General features: G+C 58.6%; 1 protein-coding gene across 2 annotated transcripts in view; it reads right to left on the bottom strand.

Annotated features, from left to right (window-relative positions):
* The window catches only part of preb (prolactin regulatory element binding), a 187483-nt gene extending 165467 nt beyond the window's left edge, over positions 1-22016 (bottom strand). The window contains exon 1 of one of the 2 annotated variants that reach the window (XM_072515542.1): positions 21836-22016. In XM_072515542.1, the coding sequence (XP_072371643.1) occupies positions 21836-21970 (135 nt within the window). In that variant the 5' untranslated portion in view covers positions 21971-22016. The remainder of the gene's footprint in view (positions 1-21835) is intronic. The other variant, XM_072515536.1, reaches the window with a different exon arrangement.
* Between the last annotated feature and the right edge of the window lie 692 nt (positions 22017-22708).

Raw genomic sequence — 22708 nt, 5'->3', positions numbered from 1 at the left:
CACAGCGCAGGGCCGCACGGTGACACAGTGATTAGCACTGCTGCCTCACAGTGCAGGGCCGCACGGTGACACAGTGATTAGCACTGCTGCCTCACAGCGCAGGGCCGCACGGTGACACAGTGATTAGCACTGCTGCCTCACAGCGCAGGGCAGCATGGTGACACAGTGATTAGCACTGCTGCCTCACAGCGCAGGGCCGCACGGTGACACAGTGATTAGCAGTGCTGCCTCACAGTGCAGGGTCGCACGGTGACACAGTGATTAGCACTGTTGCCTCACAGCGCAGGGCCGCACAGTGACACAGTGATTAGCACTGCTGCCTCACAGCGCAGGGCCGCACGGTGACACAGTGATTAGCACTGTTGCCTCACAGCGCAGGGCCGCACAGTGACACAGTGATTAGCACTGCTGCCTCACAGCGCAGGGCCGCACGGTGACACAGTGATTAGCACTGCTGCCTCACAGCGCAGGGCCGCACGGTGACACAGTGATTAGCACTGCTGCCTCACAGCGCAGGGCCGCACGGTGACACAGTGATTAGCACTGCTGCCTCACAGTGCCAGGGCCGCACGGTGACACAGTGATTAGCACTGCTGCCTCACAGAGCAGGGCCGCACGGTGACACAGTGATTAGCACTGCTGCCTCACAGTGCCAGGGCCGCACGGTGACACAGTGATTAGCACTGCTGCCTCACAGCGCAGGGCCGCACGGTGACACAGTGATTAGCACTGCTGCCTCACAGAGCAGGGCCGCACGGTGACACAGTGATTAGCACTGCTGCCTCACAGTGCCAGGGCCGCACGGTGACACAGTGATTAGCACTGCTGCCTCACAGCGCAGGGCCGCACGGTGACAGTGATTAGCACTGCTGCCTCACAGTGCCAGGGCCGCACGGTGAGTGATTAGCACTGCTGCCTCACAGCGCAGGGTCGCACGGTGACACAGTGGGTTAGCACTGCTGCCTCACAGCGCAGGGCCACACGGTGACAGTGGTTAGCACTGATTCCTCACAGCGCTAGGGCCGCGCGGTGATTAGCACTGCTGCCTCAGTGCCAGGGCCGCACGGTGACACAGTGATTAGCACTGCTGCCTCACAGCGCAGGGCCGCACGGTGACACAGTGATTAGCACTGCTGCCTCACAGCGCAGGGCCGCACTTTGACACAGTGTTTAGCACTGCTGCCTCACAGCGCAGGGCCGCACGGTGACACCGTGATTAGCACTGCTGCCTCACAGCGCAGGGCCGCACGGTGACACAGTGATTAGCACTGCTGCCTCACAGCGCAGGGCCGCACGGTGACACAGTGATTAGCACTGCTGCCTCACAGCGCAGGGCCGCACGGTGACACAGTGATTAGCACTGCTGCCTCACAGCGCAGGGCAGCACGGTGACACAGTGATTAGCAGTGCTGCCTCACAGTGCAGGGTCGCACGGTCACAGTGATTAGCACTGCTGCCTCACAGCGCCAGGGCCGCACGGTGACACAGTGATTAGCACTGCTGCCTCAGTGCGAGGGCAGCAAGTTGGCACAGTGATTAGCACTGCTGCCTCACAGCGCAGGGCCGCACGGTGACAGGGATTAGCACTGCTGCCTCACAGCGCAGGGCCGCACGGTGACACAGTGGTTAGCACTGCTGCCTCACAGCGCTAGGGCCGCACGGTGATTAGCACTGCTGCCTCACAGCGCAGGGCCACATGGTGACACTGTGGTTAGCACTGCTGCCTCACAGCGCAGGGCCGCACGGTGACAGTGATTAGAACTGCTGCCTCACAGCGCAGGGCCGCACGGTGACACAGTGGTTAGCACTGCTGCCTCACAGCGCTAGGGCCGCACGGTGATTAGCACTGCTGCCTCACAGCGCAGGGCCACATGGTGACACAGTGGTTAGCACTGCTGCCTCACAGCGCAGGGCCGCACGGTGACACAGTGATTAGCACTGCTGCCTCACAGCGCAGGGCCGCACGGTGACACACTGTTTAGAACTGCTGCCTCACAGCGCAGGGCCGCACGGTGACAGTGATTCGAACTGCTGCCTCACAGCGCAGGGCCGCACGGTGACACAGTGATTAGCACTGCTGCCTCACAGCGCAGGGCCGCACGGTGACACAGTGATTAGCACTGCTGCCTCACAGTGCCTTGGCCGCACGGTGACACAGTGATTAGCACTGCTGCCTCACAGTGCAGGGCCGCACGGTGACACAGTGATTAGCACTGCTGCCTCACAGCACAGGGCCGCACGGTGACACAGTGATGAGCACTGCTGCCTCACAGCGCAGGGCCGCACGGTGACACAGTGATTAGCACTGCTGCCTCACAGCGCAGGGCTGCACAGTGACACAGTGATTAGCACTGCTGCCTCACAGCGCAGGGCCGCACGGTGACACAGTGATTAGCACTGCCGCCTCACAGCGCAGGGCCGCACGGTGACACAGTGATTAGCACTGCTGCCTCACAGCGCAGGGCCGCACGGTGACACAGTGGTTAGCACTGCTGCCTCACAGTGCAGGGTCGCACGGTCACAGTGATTAGCACTGCTGCCTCACAGCGCAGGGCCGCACGGTGACACAGTGGTTAGCACTGCTGCCTCACAGCGCAGGGCCGCACGGTGACACAGTGATGAGCACTGCTGCCTCACAGCGCAGGGCCGCACGGTGACACAGTGATTAGCACTGCTGCCTCACAGTGCAGGGTCGCACGGTCACAGTGATTAGCACTGCTGCCTCACAGCGCAGGGCCGCACGGTGACACAGTGATTAGCACTGCTGCCTCACAGCGCAGGGCAGCACGGTGACACAGTGATTAGCACTGCTGCCTCACAGCGCAGGGCCGCACGGTGACACAGTGATTAGCACTGCTGCCTCACAGAGCAGGGCCGCACGGTGACACAGTGATTAGCACTGCTGCCTCACAGTGCCAGGGCCGCACGGTGACACAGTGATTAGCACTGCTGCCTCACAGCGCAGGGCCGCACGGTGACACAGTGATTAGCACTGCTGCCTCACAGAGCAGGGCCGCACGGTGACACAGTGATTAGCACTGCTGCCTCACAGTGCCAGGGCCGCACGGTGACACAGTGATTAGCACTGCTGCCTCACAGCGCAGGGCCGCACGGTGACAGTGATTAGCACTGCTGCCTCACAGTGCCAGGGCCGCACGGTGAGTGATTAGCACTGCTGCCTCACAGCGCAGGGTCGCACGGTGACACAGTGGGTTAGCACTGCTGCCTCACAGCGCAGGGCCACACGGTGACAGTGGTTAGCACTGATTCCTCACAGCGCTAGGGCCGCGCGGTGATTAGCACTGCTGCCTCAGTGCCAGGGCCGCACGGTGACACAGTGATTAGCACTGCTGCCTCACAGCGCAGGGCCGCACGGTGACACAGTGATTAGCACTGCTGCCTCACAGCGCAGGGCCGCACTTTGACACAGTGTTTAGCACTGCTGCCTCACAGCGCAGGGCCGCACGGTGACACAGTGATTAGCACTGCTGCCTCACAGCGCAGGGCCGCACGGTGACACAGTGATTAGCACTGCTGCCTCACAGCGCAGGGCCGCACGGTGACACAGTGATTAGCACTGCTGCCTCACAGCGCAGGGCCGCACGGTGACACAGTGATTAGCACTGCTGCCTCACAGCGCAGGGCAGCACGGTGACACAGTGATTAGCAGTGCTGCCTCACAGTGCAGGGTCGCACGGTGACACAGTGATTAGCACTGCTGCCTCACAGCGCAGGGCAGCACGGTGACACAGTGATTAGCAGTGCTGCCTCACAGCGCAGGGTCGCACGGTCACAGTGATTAGCACTGCTGCCTCACAGCGCCAGGGCCGCACGGTGACACAGTGATTAGCACTGCTGCCTCAGTGCGAGGGCAGCAAGTTGGCACAGTGATTAGCACTGCTGCCTCACAGCGCAGGGCCGCACGGTGACAGGGATTAGCACTGCTGCCTCACAGCGCAGGGCCGCACGGTGACACAGTGGTTAGCACTGCTGCCTCACAGCGCTAGGGCCGCACGGTGATTAGCACTGCTGCCTCACAGCGCAGGGCCACATGGTGACACTGTGGTTAGCACTGCTGCCTCACAGCGCAGGGCCGCACGGTGACAGTGATTAGAACTGCTGCCTCACAGCGCAGGGCCGCACGGTGATTAGCACTGCTGCCTCACAGCGCAGGGCCACATGGTGACACAGTGGTTAGCACTGCTGCCTCACAGCGCAGGGCCGCACGGTGACACAGTGATTAGCACTGCTGCCTCACAGCGCAGGGCCGCACGGTGACACACTGTTTAGAACTGCTGCCTCACAGCGCAGGGCCGCACGGTGACACAGTGATTAGCACTGCTGCCTCACAGCACAGGGCCGCACGGTGACACAGTGATGAGCACTGCTGCCTCACAGCGCAGGGCCGCACGGTGACACAGTGATTAGCACTGCTGCCTCACAGCGCAGGGCCGCACGGTGACACAGTGGTTAGCACTGCTGCCTCACAGTGCAGGGTCGCACGGTCACAGTGATTAGCACTGCTGCCTCACAGCGCAGGGCCGCACGGTGACACAGTGGTTAGCACTGCTGCCTCACAGCGCAGGGCCGCACGGTGACACAGTGATGAGCACTGCTGCCTCACAGCGCAGGGCCGCACGGTGACACAGTGATTAGCACTGCTGCCTCACAGCGCAGGGCCGCACGGTGACACTGTGATTAGCACTGCTGCCTCACAGCGCAGGGCCGCACGGTGACACAGTGATTAGCACTGCTGCCTCACAGCGCAGGGCCGCACGGTGACACAGTGATTAGCACTGCTGCCTCACAGTGCAGGGTCGCACGGTCACAGTGATTAGCACTGCTGCCTCACAGCGCAGGGCCGCACGGTGACACAGTGATTAGCACTGCTGCCTCACAGCGCAGGGCAGCACGGTGACACAGTGATTAGCACTGCTGCCTCACAGCGCAGGGCCGCACGGTGACACAGTGATTAGCACTGCTGCCTCACAGCGCAGGGCCGCACGGTGACACAGTGATTAGCACTGCTGCCTCACAGCGCAGGGCCGCACGGTGACACAGTGATTAGCACTGCTGCCTCACAGCGCAGGGCCGCACGGTGACAGTGGTTAGCACTGCTGCCTCACAGCGCAGGGCCGCACGGTGACACAGTGATTAGCACTGCTGCCTCACAGCGCAGGGCCGCACGGTGACACAGTGGTTAGCACTGCTGCCTCACAGCGCAGGGCCGCACGGTGACACAGTGATTAGCACTGCTGCCTCACAGCGCAGGGCCGCACGGTGACAGTGATTAGCACTGCTGCCTCACAGTGCAGGGCCGCACGGTGACACAGTGATTAGCACTGCTGCCTCACAGTGCAGGGCCGCACGGTGACACAGTGATTAGCACTGCTGCCTCACAGCGCAGGGCCGCACGGTGACACAGTGATTAGCACTGCTGCCTCACAGCGCAGGGCAGCACGGTGACAGTGATTAGCACTGCTGCCTCACAGTGCCATGGCCGCACGATGACAGTGGTTAGCACTGCTGCCTCACAGCGCAGGGCCGCACGGTGACAGTGGTTAGCACTGCTGCCTCACAGCGCAGGGCCGCACAGTGACAGTGGTTAGCACTGCTGCCTCACAGCGCAAGGCCGCACGGTGGCGCAGTGGTTAGCACTGCTGCCTCAGTGCAGGGCAGTACGGTGGCGCAGTGGTTAGCACTGCTGCCTCACAGCGCAAGGCCGCACGGTGGCGCAGTGGTTAGCACTGCTGCCTCACAGCGCAGGGCCGCACGGTGACACAGTGATTAGCACTGCTGCCTCACAGCGCAAGGCCGCACGGTGGCGCAGTGGTTAGCACTGCTGCTTCACAACGTCAGGGCCGCACGGTGACACAGTGGTTAGCACTGCTGCCTCACAGCGCAGGGCCGCACGGTGACACAGTGGTTAGCACTGCTGCCTCACAGCGCAGGGCAGCACGGTGGCTCAGTGGTTAGCACTGCTGCCTCACAGCGCAGGGCCGCACGGTGACACAGTGATTAGCGCTGCTGCCTCACAGCGCAGGGCCGCACGGTGGCACAGTGATTAGCACTGCTGCCTCACAGCGCAGGGCCGCACGGTGACACAGTGATTAGCACTGCTGCCTCACAGCGCAGGGCCGCACGGTGACACAGTGGTTAGCACTGCTGCCTCACAGCGCAGGGCCGCACGGTGACACAGTGATTAGCACTGCTGCCTCACAGCGCAGGGCCGCACGGTGACACAGTGATTAGCGCTGCTGCCTCACAGCGCAGGGCCGCACGGTGGCACAGTGATTAGCACTGCTGCCTCACAGCGCAGGGCCGCACGGTGACACAGTGATTAGCACTGCTGCCTCACAGCGCAGGGCCGCACGGTGACACAGTGATTAGCACTGCTGCCTCACAGCGCAGGGCCGCACGGTGACACAGTGGTTAGCACTGTGGCCTCACAGTGCCAGGGCAGCACGGTGGCTCAGTGGTTAGCACTGCTGCCTCACAGTGCCAGGACGGCAGGGTGGCTCAGTGGTTAGCACTGTGGCCTCACAGCGCCAGGGCGGAACAGTGGCATAGTGGTTAGCACTGCGGCCTCATGCCGCCGAGGTCCCAGGTTCGATCCCGGCTCTGGGTCACTGTCCGTGTGGAGTTTGCACATTCTCCCCGTGTCTGCGAGGGTTTCGCCCCCACAACCCAAAGATCTGCAGGGACAGTGGATTGACCACGCTAAATTGCCCCTTAATTGGAAAAAATGAATTGGGTACTCTACATTTATTAAGAAAAAAAAATTCAGGACCAGCATGTATCTGTGAGGATGGAAGGTAAGGGTGGCAAGTATATTGAACCCTGGATAACAAGGGATATTATGAATCTTGTCAAAATGAAAAAGGAAGCATTCGTAAGGTCGAAAAGGCTCAGGACAGATGAAGCCCTTGAAGAATATAAAGCAAGTAGGAAGGAACTTAAGGGAGGAGGTAGGAAGGCTATAAGTGGTCATGAAATATCACTGGCAAACAGGACTAAGGAAAACACCAATGCGTTTTATACATATGTAAAGTGCAAGAGGGTAGTCAGAGAAAGGGTTGGTCAATTCAAGGATCTTGGAGGGAATCTATGTCCCAAGATTACATACATAAGATTCCCTCCAATATCTTTATCACACTCTCTCCCTCCCTCTCTATCTGTCACACTCTCTCTCACACTGTCTCTCTCTCCGTGTCTCTATCTCCTTCACTCTCTATGACACTCGCTCTCTTCCCCTCACTGTGTGTGTCTCTCTCTGTCAGTGTCTCTCACTCAACACTGTTGACTATCTCCCTCACTCTCTATCACACTCACTATATATCTTTCTCCCCCTCAGGGTGTGTCCTCTGTTGTGTTCTGTAATTTGGAATCACACAAGCTGCCACTTGATGCAGTTTTGAGTAAAAGATGCTCCAGACTTTGAAGTGAGTTCAATGTGTTTGCGTGAATTATGAACACAGTTTTCAATCAGTTCGACTCTCTGCTAATCTAAAAGTAGTAACTCAGTCTAACTGAACCAGCCTTGCTCTGAGCCACGTGCTGGGGTGTGATGCTGAGGATACAGTCTCACTCTGTAGATGTTGGTCTGTGGAAAGAGGCGGGGTGTGAGTGCCTCATCCCTTTTATAGTGAGATACCACCCCTGAGTGTCCTGACTGCTCATTGGTCGTGTCCTATTCTATGTGTTCATTAGCTGCATGTCTGCAAACCATTACATCTCCCTTTTTTAAAATGTTTTGTTGGCATATTTGAATGAGTCTGTCTAACGTGACTGATGGAGGGCAACAGAACAGAGCAAACAAAACAAATGTTCACAAGTCCAGTCTCGGAGGTTTGCGTCTGATCCTAATTGACTGCTGGAGAGGTGGCGGAGGGGATGACGGCGCCTTGACAGGCGGGATGGAAGCCTGACTGGTGGCCTCGTGGTGAGAGGTATCAGGAGGTGGCAATTCAACATATGGAAATGGAGGAGAAAGTGGTTGCGGGAAGGCAACTTTGCGCAGTGCCCGTTGATTCCTTTGCACGATGAAGCCATCAGCCATACGTACAACATAAGAGCGGGGCTCGGCCTGTCGAACAACGACAGCCGGGGCAGACCACCCTCCATCTGGTATCTGGATCCTGAAAATGAAATGAAATGAAAATCGCTTATTGTCACAAGTAGGCTTCAAATGAAGTTACTGTGAAAAGCCCCTAGTCGCCACATTCCGGCGCCTGTTCGGGGAGGCTGATACGGGAATTGAACTGAGCTGCTGGCCTGCCTTGGTCTGCTTTCAAAGCCAGCGATTTAGCCCAGTGCTAAACAGCCCCTCCTGACGGTGTCTGCCGGGGCTAGCACGGCCAGATCGGTGGCATGGGCATCATAACCCTGCTTTTGCCGGTCTCGGAGCTGCTCATCTTCTGCAGCACCGGGAGGTGATCCAGGTTGGGCAGGTGTATGGCTGGAAGCGTCGTCCGCAGGTTCCTGTTCATCAGCTGAGCTGGCGACATGCCAGTGGACAATGGAGTCGCCCTGTACGCGAGCAGTGCAAGGTGTATGTCGGAAGCAGAGTCTGCGGCCTTGCGGATGAGCTGTTTCACAATGTGCACCCCTTTCTCGACTTTTCCATTGGACTGCGGATAGTGCGGACTGGAGGTGACATGCTGGAAATTGTAGCTCTTGGCAAACATGGACCATTCTCGACTGTTGAAGCACGGGCCATTGTCGCTCATGGCGGTGATTGGGATGCCTTGAGAACGTCTCCACACAGGCTTTGATGACGGTCAGAGAGGTGAAGTCCGGGAGCTTCAGCACCTCAGGGTAATTCGAGAAATAGTCGATGATCAATACGTAGTCGCGACCATTCGCATGAAAGAGGTTGATGCCAACCTTGGACCACGGAGAGGTCACTATGTCATGCTGTTGGAGGTCTCCTTGCTCTGCGCTGGCTGGAACCAACGACAGGTAGCACAGTTCAGGACCATGTTCGAGATGTCCTGGCCGATGCCGGGCCAGTAGACAGCTTGCCGGGCTCTGCGTCTACACTTCTCGACGCCCAGGTGTTCCTCATGAATCTGGCGCAGCACCAAGCTCTGGAGACTGAGCGGAATGACAATCCTGTCCAGCTTGAGGAGGATACCATCAATCACCGTCAGGTTGTCCTTCACATTGTAAAATTGTGGGCACTGCCCTTTCTGCCAGCCATTGGTGAGGTTGTGGATGACTCGCTGCAAGAGTGGGTCCTTGGCTGTCTCATCACGGATGAGAACTACCTTCTCATCTGTCGCTGGGAGAGTGCTAGCACACAGCTGCACCTGCGATTCGATGTGCTGGATGATCTCCAGCGGCTCACTGGGCAAGGTGACAGAGCAGGACAATGCATCAGCGATGGTGAGCTCCTTGCCAGGTGTGTACACCAAGTTGAAGTCATACCTCCTATGTTGAAACAGGATTCTCTGCAACCGAGGCGTTATATCGTTCAGGTCCTTGTGGATGATGTGGACCAGAGGCCTATGAACTGTCTCGACAGTGAATGTCGGGAGGCCGTAGACATAATCATGAAATTTGAGGATGCCGGTGAGAAGACCCAAGCACTCCTTCTCAATCTGAGCATATCTGGTTTCAGTGGGCGTCATCGCCCTTGATGGGTAGGCTGCTGGTGCCCAGGATGATGTGTCATCTCGTTGAAGCAACACCGCACCGATGCCACCCTGACTCGCATCTGTGGATATCTTTGTCTCCAGGTCCGGGTCGAAGAATGCCAGGACTGGTGCAGTGGTGAGCTTGGCTTTCAGCTCCAGCCACTCTGTCTGGTGTGCCGCCTTCCACTCAAAGGCAGTTGACTTTTTCACCAGGTTGCGTCGGGCCGTGGTGTGTGTGGCCATGTTTGGAATGAACTTGCCCAGAAAATTGACCACACCCAAGAAGCGCAGCACCGCCTTTTTGTCCTCATCGCCTCGATGGCCTTGATTTTGTCTGTGTCCGGGCGCACACCATGCAGTGAGATCTGGTTGCCTAGGACCTTAAGCGATGTGCCAAAACACTTGGACCTGTTTAACTTTAGGCCGTTGGCATGTACACGGCGGAATACCTTCTGGAGACGGGACACATGTTCTTCGGGGGTCGTGGACCATGTGATGTCGTCCATGTACACACGAACCCCTTCAATGCCTTCCATCATCTGCTCCATGCTGCAATGGAATATCTCCGATGCCGAGATGATGCCAAATGGCATGCGATTGTAGCAGTATCTGCCAAAAGATGTGTTGAAGGTGCAGAGCCTTCTGCTGGACTCGCCAAAATCCCTGTGATGCATCCAATTTGGTGAGGAAGCGCGCATGCCATCTCACTCGTGGGTTCCTCCCCCTTCGGGATGGGGTAGTGTTCCCGCATGATATTCTTATTGAGATCCTTGGGATCAATGCAGATGCGCAGGTCCCCCGAAGGCTTCTTTACACACACCATCGAGCTGACCCAGTCAGTCGGTTCGGTGACCTTGGATATGATGCCTTTTTGAGCTGTGCCTTCAGGCGCACTCTCAGTGGAGCAGGGACTCGTCGTGGTGCATGGACCACTGGCTTAGCATCAGGCCGTAGCAGAATCTTGTATCGATACGGCAGCGTGCCCATCCCGTCGAACACATCTGGATACTGGGCGAGGATGTCGTCGATGCCGGCCTGAAGATCCACATGGGCGGATGTCGTGTGTTAAACATTTTAGTTGCTGTGATATGAAGAGTCTAAAGTTCTGCTCCTTTTTCACCAACACATTAATTTCATTCCAACAGACTTTGCACAAAACTCTCACTATACATCACCTGACCGAGGCCACCTGAAGCCCCTTTACATATCAGTGTCAATCATTGGATACTTAACATAAATGAGACAACTAATTGCAATGTCTCTTAATGCGTTACTTAACTCTTAACTCATTACTTAACATCGTGGTGTAAACCCTTGGAATGCGGTCCAGTTGCTTGCAGGCGTGCGCACCAGGTAGGGAGGCCCTGGCCGACGTAACCGTGCTTGTGTGTGTCGGTTGGATACGTGCAGGTGGCAGGATCCCAGTGCTGTGACGGCATTCCCGTTGTAATCCAGGAGCTTGCAGGCAGCTGGAAGGACCGTGGGGGGCTCCTTAATGCGTCTGAAGTCTGCCTGTGAGAGGAGGTTGGCAGAGGCACCTGTGTCCAGCTTGAACTGGATGGGGCAGTGGTTGACCTTCATACTCCGCCATTCGTCCTCGGGATCCACAGCTGGGATCGACTGGACTGGCGATGTGTCTGGTGTGGCATATTCACACCGTGTAATAATGCCCACACGGTAGGCGTTGTCCAGGCATTCAGCATCTGGATCCGTTGCACTGCCGGGATCAGAATCCTGTCGGCGGTGTTGCACACTCCGGATGCGCCGTTGTCAGAATTGGGAACGCTGGCTCCTGACTGGTGGTGCAGATCTGCAGAGGGCTGCTTAGTGGCCGGGCTTCCCGCAGTTTAAACAGCATCTGTGGGCTTGCGATGGGTTTGATGTGACATATTCACATGTTGTAATAATAGAACATAGAACATTACATTGCAGTACAGGCCCTTCGGCCCTCGATGTTGCGCCGACCTGTGAAACCACTCTGAAGCCCATCTACACTATTCCCTTATCGTCCATATGTCTATCCAATGACCATTTGAATGCCCTTAGTGTTGGCGAGTCCACTACTGTTGCAGGCAGGGCATTCCACGCCCTTACTACTCTTTGAGTAAAGAACCTACCTCTGACATCTGTCCTATATCTATCTCCCCTCAATTTAAAGCTATGTCCCCTCGTGCTAGACATCACCATCCGAGAAAAAAGGATCTCACTGTCCACCCTATCCAATCCTCTGATCATCTTGTATGCCTCAATTAAGTCACCTCTTAACCTTCTTCTCTCTAAGGAAAACAGCCTCAAGTCCCTCAGCCTTTCCTCATAAGATCTTCCCTCCATACCAGGCAACATTCTGGTAAATCTCCTCTGCACCCTTTCCAATGCTTCCACATCCTTCCTATAATGCGGCGACCAGAATTGCACGCAATACTCCAAATGCGGCCGCACCAGTGTTTTGTACAGCTGCAACATGACCTCATGGCTCCGAAACTCAATCCCTCTACCAATAAAAGCTAACGCACCGTACGCCTTCTTAACAACCCTCTCAACCTGAGTGGAAACTTTCAGGGATCTATGTACTTGGACACTGAGATCTCTCTGCTCATCCACACTGCCAAGAATCTTACCATTAGCCCAGTACTCTGTCTTCCTGTTATTCCTTCCAAACTGAATCACCTCACACTTTTCTGCATTAAACTCCATTTGCCACCTCTCAGCCCAGCGCTGCAGCTTATCTATGTCCCTCTGTAACTTGTAACATCCTTCCGCACGGTCCACAAGTCCACCGACTTTAGTGTCATCTGCAAATTTACTCACCCATCCTTCTACGCCCTCCTCCAGGTCATTTATAAAAATTACAAACAGCAGTGGCCCCAAAACAGATCCTTGTGGTACACCACTAGTAACTGGACTCCAGTCTGAACATTTCCCATCAACCACCACCCTTTGTCTTCTTCCAGCTAGCCAATTTCTGATCCAAACTGCTAAATCTCCCTGAATCCCATGCCTCTGTATTTTCTGCAGTAGCCTGCCGTGGGGAACCTTATCAAACGCTTTACTGAAATCCATATACACCACATCAACTGCTTTACCCTCATCCACCTGTTTGATCACCTTCTCAAAGAACTCAATAAGGTTTGTGAGGCACAACCTACCCTTCACAAAACCGTGTTGACTATCTCTAATCAAATTATTCCTTTCCAGATGATTATACATCCTATCTCTTATAAACCTTTCCAAGATTTTGCCCACAACAGAAGTAAGGCTCACTGGTCTATAGTTACTGGGGTTGTCTCTACTCCCTTTCTTGAACAAGGGGACAACATTGGCTATCCTTCAGTCTTCTGGCACTATTCCTGGAGACAAAGATGACTTAAAGATCAAAGCCAAAGGCTCAGCAATCTCCTCCCTAGCTTCCCAGAGAATCCTCGGATAAATCCCACCTGGCCCAGGGGACTGATCTATTTTCACACTTTCCAGAATTGCTAACACCTCCTCCTTATGAACCTCAAGCCCTTCTAGTTTAGTAGCCTGAATCTCAGTATTCTCTTCGACAACATTGTCTTTTTCCTGTGTGAATACTGGCGAAAAATATTCATTTAGCACCTCTCCTATCTCCTCGGACTCCATGCACAACTTCCCACTACTGTCCTTGACTGGCCCTACTCTTACCCAAGTCATTCTTTTATTCCTGACATATCTATAGAAAGCTTTAGGGTTATCCTTGATCCTACCTGCCAAAGACTTCTCATGTCCCCTCCTGGCTCTTCTTAGCTCTCTCTTTAGGTCCTGCCTATCTAACTTGTAACTCTCGAGCGCCCTAACTGAACCTTCATGTCTCATCTTTACGTAAGCCTCCTTCTTCCTCTTAACAAGTGTTTCGACCGCTTTAGTAAACCACGGTTCCCTTGCTCGACCACTTCCTCCCTGCCTGACAGGTACATACTTATCAAGGACACGCAGTAGCTGTTCCTTGAACAAGCTCCACATTTCCATTGTGCCCATTCCCTGCAGTTTTCCTCTCCATCCGAAGTCTTGCCTCATCGCATCATAATTGCCTTTCCCCCAGATATAACTCTTGCCCTGCGGTATATACCTATCCCTTTCCATCACTAAAGTAAACGTAATCGAATTGTGGTCACGATCACCAAAGTGCTCACCTACCTCCAAATCTAACACCTGTCCTGGTTCATTCCCCAGTACCAAATCCAATATGGCCTTGCCTCTCGTTGGCCTATCCACATACTGTGTCAGGAAACCCTCCTGCACACATTGGACAAAAACGGACCCATCTAAAGTACTCGAACTATAGCGTTTCCAGTCAATATTTGGAAAGTTTAGGTCCCCCATAACAACTACCCTGTTGCTTTCGCTCCTATGCAGAATCATCTTTGCAATCCTTTCCTCTACACCTCTGGAACTTTTCGAAGGCCTATAGAAAACCCCTAACAGGGTGACCTCTCCTTTCCTGTTTCTGACCTCAGCCCATACTACCTCAGTAGACGAGTCCTCATCAAACGTCCTTTCTGCCACCGTAATACTGTCCTTGACTAACAATGTTGCCCCTCCCCCTCTTTTACCATCTTCCCTGAACTTACTGAAATATCTAAACCCCGGCACCTGCAACAACCATTCCTGTCCCTGCTCTATTCATGTCTCCGAAATGGCCCCAACATCGAAGTCCCAGGTACCAATCCATGCCGCAAGTTCACCCACCTTATTCCGGATGCTCCTGGCATTGAAGCAGACACACTTTAAACCACCTTCCTGCCTGCCGGTACACTCCTGCAACTTTGAAACCTTACTCATGACCTCACTACTCTCAACCTCCTGTATACTGGAGCTACAATTCAAGTTCCCAAGCCCCTGCTGAAGTAGTTTAAACCCTCCCGAAGAGCATTAGCAAATTTCCCCCCCAGGATATTGGTACCCCTCTGGTCCAGGTGTCGACCATCCCGTTTGTAGAGGTCTCACTGACCGCAGAATGAGCCCCAATTATCCAGAAATCTGAAACCCTCCCTCCTGCACCATCCCTGTAGCCACGTGTTCAACTCCTCTCTCTCCCTATTCCTCGCCTCGCTTGCACGTGGCACGGGTAACAACCCAGAGATAATAACTCTTTGTCCAAATCTAAGTTTCCACCCTAGCTCCCGGAATTCCTGCCTTACATCCCTATCCCTTTTCCTACCTATGTCGTTGGTACCTATGTGGACCACGACTTGGGGCTGCTCCCCCTCCCCCTTAAGGATCCGAAATACACGATCCGAGACATCGCGGACCCTGGCACCTGGGAGGCAACACACCAACCGCGAGTCTCTCTCGTTCCCACAGAATCTCCTATCTATCCCCCTAACCATGGAGTCTCCAATGACTAATGCTCTACTCCTCTCCCCCCTTCCTTTCTGAGCAACAGGGACAGACTCTGTGCCAGAGACCTGTACCTCATGGCTTAACCTTTGCAAGTCCCCCCCCCCCCCCCCCCCCCCCAACAGTATCCAAAGCGGTATACTTGTTACTAAGGGGAACGACCACAGGGAATCCCTGTACTGACTGCTTCCTCCCAGCCCCTCACCGTCACCCATCTACCTTTATTCTTCGGAGTAACTACATCCCTGAAGCTTCTATCTATGACCACCTCTGCCTCCCAAATAATCCGAAGTTCATCCAGCTCCAGCTCCAGTTCCCAAACGCGGTTTCTGAGGAGCTGGAGATGGGTGCACTTCCCACAGATGAAATCAGCAGGGACACTAACGGCGTCCCTCACCTCAAACATTCTGCAGGAGGAACATTGCACTGCCTTCCCTGTCATCCCCTCTAAATAAAAAAAGGAAAAGAAAGAGCTTACCGTTATTCACTCCCCTTCTCAGCAAGCACTCACTCAGCAACCTCTGCGCCCCGCACGATAACACCCGAGGGAAAATAAAAGAAAAACTACTTACCAGTCAATCCCTTACCTGCAGGCTGTGACGTCATGGTTCAACTTCTTTCTACTTCTATCTGCCCTCGAGCCTTCCTCTTTATCTTTACAGCGGTTGGTTTTTTTGGGTTAGAGGCGGTAGGGAGGGAAACACTGAAGAAGTGTTTCAGGTTTAAGTGTCACTTGACAACAGCCCCTCCACAAACCACCTTCAAGTTAGGGTGACCACAACGGAGGTATGCAAATTTCCCCCGCAACAGCCAATCAGCAGCTCTGCTCTACTGCCCTCTGCTGGATCAAATAATGCCCACACAGTAGGCGTTGTCCAGGCATTCAGCATCTGGATCTGCTGCGCTGACGGGATCAGAATCATGTAAGCGTTGTTGCACACTCCGGATGCGCTGTCGTCGGAATTGGGAGCGCTGGTTCCTGGCTGGTGGTGCAGATCTGCACAGGGCTGCATAGTGGCCTGGCTTCCCGCAGTTTAAACAGTGTCTGCCTCTTGCAGGGCAGTGTTTCTTTAAATGGGCGGTGCCACAGTTCGAACATGTCATGACATCAGCATCCTGACGCTCCATGCATCGTTGCACACGCGCAGTGCAGTTCTCAGACATCTGCACCTGCACAGTGCAGGTTTCAGCCGCTCCGTTATCCAGTTCGCATCGCGCATGCATCGGGCCCCAGGAAGAGCACGCAAAATGGCCGCGTTCGTCAATATTGAGGCCCTGCATCCGGGAGAAGGCCTGCACACTCTCCGCCTCGTGGGAGGCTAGTTTATCATTTTCTGCCGTTTTGTACTGGGAATAGCGATTTTTAGCGTGCTCATGCACTGTGCATGTTTCAATCGCGACTGGCAGGGTCATATGCTTGATCTTCAGTATCTGCTCTCGGACGATCAGAGTGAACTCCAAAAACGATTTGGTCTCTGATCATGGAGTCAGTGATATCACCGAAGTTGCAGGATTGCACTAGCAGTCTAAAGTTAGTTAAATATGAGTTGAAGGATTCGTCTTCACCTTGCAATCGCTGCTTGAATATGCAGCGCTCGAAGATTTTGTTGGTGTCCACCTCACAGTGGCTGTCAAATTTGTCCAGGATGGTCTGAAACTTTGTCTTGTCCTGGTCTTCGGCGAAGTGAAAGGAGTTGAATATTTCCAAGGCGTGATCACCCGCTGTGAGGAGAAGAGCGATCTTCCGTGCATCAGACGCACCATTGAGGTCTGATGCTTCGACGTAAAGCTGAAATTTCTGCTTGAATGTCCACCAGTTGGCACTGAGATTGCCGGAGGTCCTGAGCTGGTGAGGAGTTGGAATCTTTTCCATTGTGCCGGTGTACATTCGCTGGTCATCACGGATCTTGCAGAGTTGAACGAACTAGTTTGAACAGACTCCTGGTATCATGTTGTGTAATTTGGAATCACACAAGCTGCCACTTGATGCAGTTTTGAGTAAAAGATGCTCCAGACTTTGAAGTGAGTTCAATGTGTTTGCTTGAATTATGAGCACAGTTTTCAATCAGTTCGACTCTCTGCTAATCTAAAAGTAGTAACTCAGTCTAACTGAACCAGCCTTGCTCTGAGCCACGTGCTGGGGCGTGATGCTGAGGATACACCCTGTCTCACTCTATAGATGTTGGTCTGTGGAAAGAGGCGGGGTGTGAGTGCCTCATCCCTTTTATAGTGAGATACCACCACTGAGTGTCCTGACTGCTCATTGGCCGTGTCCTACTCGATGTGTTCATTAGCTACATGTAACTATAGACCAGTGAGCCTTATTTCTGTTGTGGGCAAAATCTTGGAACGGTTGATAAGAGATAGGGTGTATAATCATCTGGAAAGGAATAATTTGATTAGAGATAGTCAACACGGTTTGGTGAAGGGTAGGTCGTGCCTCACAAACCTTATTGAGTTCTTTGAGAAGGTGACCAAACAGGTGGATGAGGGTAAAGCAGTTGATGTGGTGTATATGGATTTCAGTAAAGCGTTTGATAAGGTTCCCCATGGTAGGCTACTGCAGGAAATAAGGAGGCATGGGATTCAGGGTGATTTAGCAGTTTGGATCAGGAATTGGCTAGCTGGAAGAAGACAAAGGGTGGTGGTTGATGGGAAAAGTTTAGACTGGAGTTCAGTTACCAGTGTTGTACCACAAGGATCTGTTTTGGGGCCATTGCTGTTTGTCATTTTTATAAATGACCTGGAGGAGGGCGTAGAAGGATGGGTGAGTAAATTTGCAGATGACACTAAAGTCGGTGGACTTGTGGACCGTGCGGAAGGATGTTACAAGTTACAGAGGGACATAGATAAGCTGCAGCGCTGGGCTGAGAGGTGGCAAATGGAGTTTAATGCAGAAAAGTGTGAGGTGATTCATTTTGGAAGGAATAACAGGAAGACAGAGTACTGGGCTCATGGTAAGATTCTTGGTAGTGTGGATGAGCAGAGAGATCTCGGTGTCCATGTACATACATCCCTGAAAGTTGCCACTCAGGTTGAGAGGGTTGTTAAGAAGACGTACGGTGTGTTAGCTTTTATTGGTGGAGGGATTGAGTTTCGGAGCCATGAGGTCATGTTGCAGCTGGCCAAAACTCTGGTGCGGCCGCATTTGGAGTATTGCTTACAGTTCTGGTCACCGCATTATAGGAAGGATGTGGAAGCATTGGAAAGGGTGCAGAGGAGATTTACCAGGATGTTGCCTGGTATGGAGGGAAGATCTTATGAGGAAAGGCTGAGGGACTTGAGGCTGTTTTCGTTGGAGAGAAGAAGGTTAAGAGGTGACTTAATTGAGGCATACAAGATGATCAGAGGATTGGATAGGGTGGGCAGTGAGATCCTTTTTCCTCGGATGGTGATGTCCGGCACGAGGGGACATAGCTTTAAATTGAAGGGAGATAGATATAAGACAGATGTCAGAGGTAGGTTCTTTACTCAGAGAGTAGTAAGGGCGTGGAATGTCCTGCCTGCAACAGTAGTGGACTCGCCAACACTAAGGACATTCAAATGGTCATTGGATAGACATATGGACGATAAGGGAATAGTGTAGATGGGCTTTAGAGTGGTTTCACAGGTCGGCACAACATCGAGGGCCGAAGGGCCTGTACTGCGCTGTAATGTTCTATGATATCCCTCACTATCTGCCACACTCCGTACTCTGTGTGTCTCTATCTTGCTGACTGTATCACCATCTCTGTCTCTCTCCCCCACTGCCCCCCCCTCCCCCACCCCCTCCCCCCCAGCCCCTCCCCCCCAGCCCCTCTCCCCTGCCCCCCCCTCCCCTGCCCCCCCCTCTCCCCCAGCCCCTCTCCCCTGCCCCCCCCTCTCCCCCAGCCCCTCTCCCCTGCCCCCCCCCCTCCCCTGCCCCCCCCTCTCCCCCAGCCCCTCTCCCCTGCCCCCCCCTCTCCCCCTCCCCTGCCCCCCCCTCTCCCCCCCCTCCCCTGCCCCCCCCTCCTCTCCCCCCCCCTCCCCTGCCCCCCCCTCTCTCTCCCCCCCCTCCCCTGCCCCCCCCTCTCTCTCCCCCCCCCCCTGCCCCCCCCTCCCCCCCCCCCTCCCCCCCCCCCTCCCTCTCCCCCCCCCTGCCCCCCCCCCCTCCCCTGCCCCCCCCTCTCTCTCCCCCCCTCCCCTGCCCCCCCCTCTCTCTCCCCCCCCCCCTGCCCCCCCCTCCCCCCCCCCCTCCCTCTCCCCTCCCTCTCCCCCCCCCCCTGCCCCCCCCTCTCCCCCCCCTCTCCCCCCGCCCCCCCCTCTCCCCCCCCCCCTCCCCCCCCCCCTGCCCCCCCCTCTCCCCCCCTGCCCCCCCCTCTCCCCCCCCCCTCCCCTCTCCCCCCCCCCTCCCCCCCCCTCCCCGCCCCCCCCCTCCCCTCTCTCCCCCCCCCCTCCCCCTGCCCCCCCCTCCCCTCTCCCCCCCCCTCTCCCCTCCCCCCCCCCTCTCCCCTGCCCCCCCCTCCCCTCTCCCCCCTCCCCCCCCTCTCCCCCCCCCTCTCCCCTCCCCCCGCCCCCCCCTCTCCCCCCCCCCTCCCCCCTCCCCCCCCCCTCCCCTCTCTCCCCCCCCCTCCCCCTGCCCCCCCTCCCCTCTCCCCCCCCCTCTCCCCTCCCCCCCCCGCCCCCCCTCCCCTCTCCCCCCCCCTCTCCCCTCCCCCCCCCCTCTCCCTGCCCCCCCTCCCCTCCCCCTGCCCCCCCTCCCCTCCCCCCCCCCCCTCCCCGCCCCCCCTCCCCTCTCCCCCCCCTCTCCCCTCCCCCCCCCCTCCCCGCCCCCCCTCCCCTCTCCCCCCCCTCTCCCCTCCCCCCCCCCTCCCCTGCCCCCCCCTCCCCTCTCCCCCCCCTCTCCCCTCCCCCCCCCCCCTCTCCCCTCCCCCCCCCTCTCCCCCCCCTCTCCCCTCCCCCCCCCCCTCTCCCCCCCCCCTCCCCTCCCCCCCCCTCCCCTCCCCCCCCTCTCCCCTGCCCCCCCCTCCCCTCTCCCCCCTCCCCCCCCTCTCCCCCCCCCCTCTCCCCTCCCCCCCCCCCCCCCCTCTCCCCTCCCCTCTCCTCTCCCCCCTCCCCCCCCCCCCCCCTCCCCTCCCCTCTCCCCCCTCCCCTCCCCTCCCCCCCCCTCCCCCCTCCCCTCCCCTCTCCCCCCTCCCCCCTCCCCTCTCCCCCCTCCCCCCCCTCCCTCCCCCCCCCCTCCCCTCTCCTCCCTCCCCCCCCCTCCTCTCCCCCCTCCCCCCTCCCCCCCCTCCCCTCTCCCCCCCCTCCCCCCCCTCCCCTCTCCCCCCCCCTCCCCTCTCCTCCCCCTCCCCTCTCCCCCCCCCTCCCCTGCCCCCCTCCCCCCCCCCCCCCCTGCCCTCTCCCCCCCCTCCCCTCCCCCCCCCTCCCCCCTCCCCCCCCCCCCCCTCCCCTCTCCCCCCCCCTCCCCCCCCCTCCCCCCTCCCCTCTCCCCCCCCCTCCCCTGCCCTCTCCCCCCCCTCCCCCCCCCTCCCCTGCCCTCTCCCCCCCCTCCCCCCTCCCCCCTCCCCTCTCCCCCCCCCCCCTCCCCTGCCCCCCCTCCCCTCCCCCCTGCCCCCCCTCCCCTCTCCCCCCTCCCCCCCCCTCTCCCCCCTCCCCCCCCCTCCCCTCTCCCCCCCCCTCCCCTGCCCCCCCTCCCCTCTCCCCCCCCTCCCCTCTCCCCCCCCCTCCCCTCCCCTGCCCCCCCTCCCCCTCCCCCTCCCCTGCCCCCCCTCCCCTCTCCCCCCCCCTGCCCCCCCTCCCCTCTCCCCCCCCCCTGCCCCCCCTCCCCTCTCCCCCCCCCTGCCCCCCCTCCCCTCTCCCCCCCCCCTGCCCCCCCTCCCCTCTCCCCCCCCCCCTCCCCTCTCCCCCCTCCCCTCTCCCCCCCCTCCCCTCTCCCCCCCCCCTCCCCTGCCCCCCCTCCCCTGCCCCCCCTCCCCCGCCCCCCCTCCCCTCTCCCCCCCTCCCCTCTCCCCCCCTCCCCTCTCCCCCCCCCCCCCTCCCCTGCCCCCCCTCCCCCGCCCCCCTCCCCCTCCCCCTCCGCCCCCCCTCCCCCTCCCCCTCCTCCCCCTCCCCTGCCCCCCCTCCCCTCTCCCCCCCCCCCTGCCCCCCCTCCCCTCTCCCCCCCCCCTCCCCTCTCCCCCCCCCTCCCCTCTCCCCCCTCCCCTCTCCCCCCCCTCCCCTCTCCCCCCCCTCCCCTCTCCCCCCCCCTCCCCTGCCCCCCCTCCCCTCCCCTCTCCCCCCCCTCCCCTCACCCCCCTCCCCCTCCCCTCTCCCCCCTCCCCTCTCCCCCCCCTCCCCTCTCCCCCCCCCCTCCCCTGCCCCCCCTCCCCCTCCCCCTCCTCCCCCGCCCCCCCTCCCCCTCCCCCTCCTCCCCCTCCCCTGCCCCCCTCCCCTCTCCCCCCCCCCTGCCCCCCCTCCCCTCTCCCCCCCCCCTCTCCCCCCCCCTCCCCTCTCCCCCCTCCCCTCTCCCCCCCCTCCCCTCTCCCCCCCCTCCCCTCTCCCCCCCCTCCCCCTCCCCTCTCCCCCCTCCCCTCCCCTCCCCTCCCCCTCCCCCCCCTGCCCCCCCTCCCCTCTCCCCCCCCCCTGCCCCCCCTCCCCCTCCCCTCTCCCCCTGCCCCCCCTCCCCCTCCCCTCTCCCCCCCCTCCCCTCACCCCCCTCCCCCTCCCCTCTCCCCCCCCTCCCCTCACCCCCCTCCCCCTCCCCTCCCCTCCCCTCACCCCCCTCCCCCTCCCCCCCTGCCCCCCCTCCCCTCTCCCCTCACCCCCCTCTCCCCCCCCCCCTGCCCCCCCTCCCCCCCCTCCCCTCCCCCCTCCCCTCACCCCCCACCCCCCTCACTCACCACGCCATTGCTGATGCCGGTTTTTGCCGCTCCCCCGCCTCCCGCCGCCACCACCAGGTCTGCCCGCGGGGCGCTGACGGTGTAAAGCGGGAACGGGGCCCGGTAAAGCTCGGCGGCGCCGCGGCGGCGGCCCATCTCCACCCTGACCTCCCGGTGCCCGCTTCCGCTTCCGGGTCCGGGCCGCGCACACGTCAGCATTCACACCGGGTGTGGCCAGGCCAGGCCGGCCGGAGCGGGCGGCGGCCGCCATGTTGGTGCGGGGCACTGGGTCGGAGCGGCGCTGCGAGCGCCATGTTTGTGAGGGGCACTGAGCCGGGGCAGCGGTCGCCATGTTGGTGCGGGGCACTGGGTCGGAGCGGCGCTGCGAGCGCCATGTTTGTGCGGGGCACTGGGTCGGAGCGGCGCTGCGAGCGCCATGTTTGTGCGGGGCACTGGGTCGGAGCGGCGCTGCGAGCGCCATGTTTGTGCGGGGCACTGAGCCGGGGCAGCGGTCGCCATGTTGGTGCGGGGCACTGGGTCGGAGCGGCGCTGCGAGCGCCATGTTTGTGCGGGGCGGCGCCTCCATTCGGATCGATATAAAAGCAAATTCCTGCGGATTCTGGAATCTGAAACAAGACAGAAAATTCTGGACAATCTCAGCAGGTCTGACAGCCTCTGTGGGGACAGGCGGAGCGAACGGTCAAGGTGCTGACCCCTCGCCCACGGCCCCGGCCAAACGCGGGAAACACGGAGCGAATCTGTCCCACGTTTACCCACAGAGCGTCCGACCGTCAGCGGCTCCTCGTTACCCACAGAGCGTCCGACCGTCAGCGGCTCCGCGTTACCCACAGAGCGTCCGACCGTCAGCGGCTCCTCGTTACCCACAGAGCGTCC

This window comes from Scyliorhinus torazame, chromosome 1 (assembly GCF_047496885.1).
Source record: "Scyliorhinus torazame isolate Kashiwa2021f chromosome 1, sScyTor2.1, whole genome shotgun sequence".
Lineage (NCBI taxonomy): Eukaryota > Metazoa > Chordata > Chondrichthyes > Carcharhiniformes > Scyliorhinidae > Scyliorhinus > Scyliorhinus torazame.
Note: the sequence above shows the minus strand (reverse complement) of the source record. Positions and strands in the feature narration are given on the sequence as shown.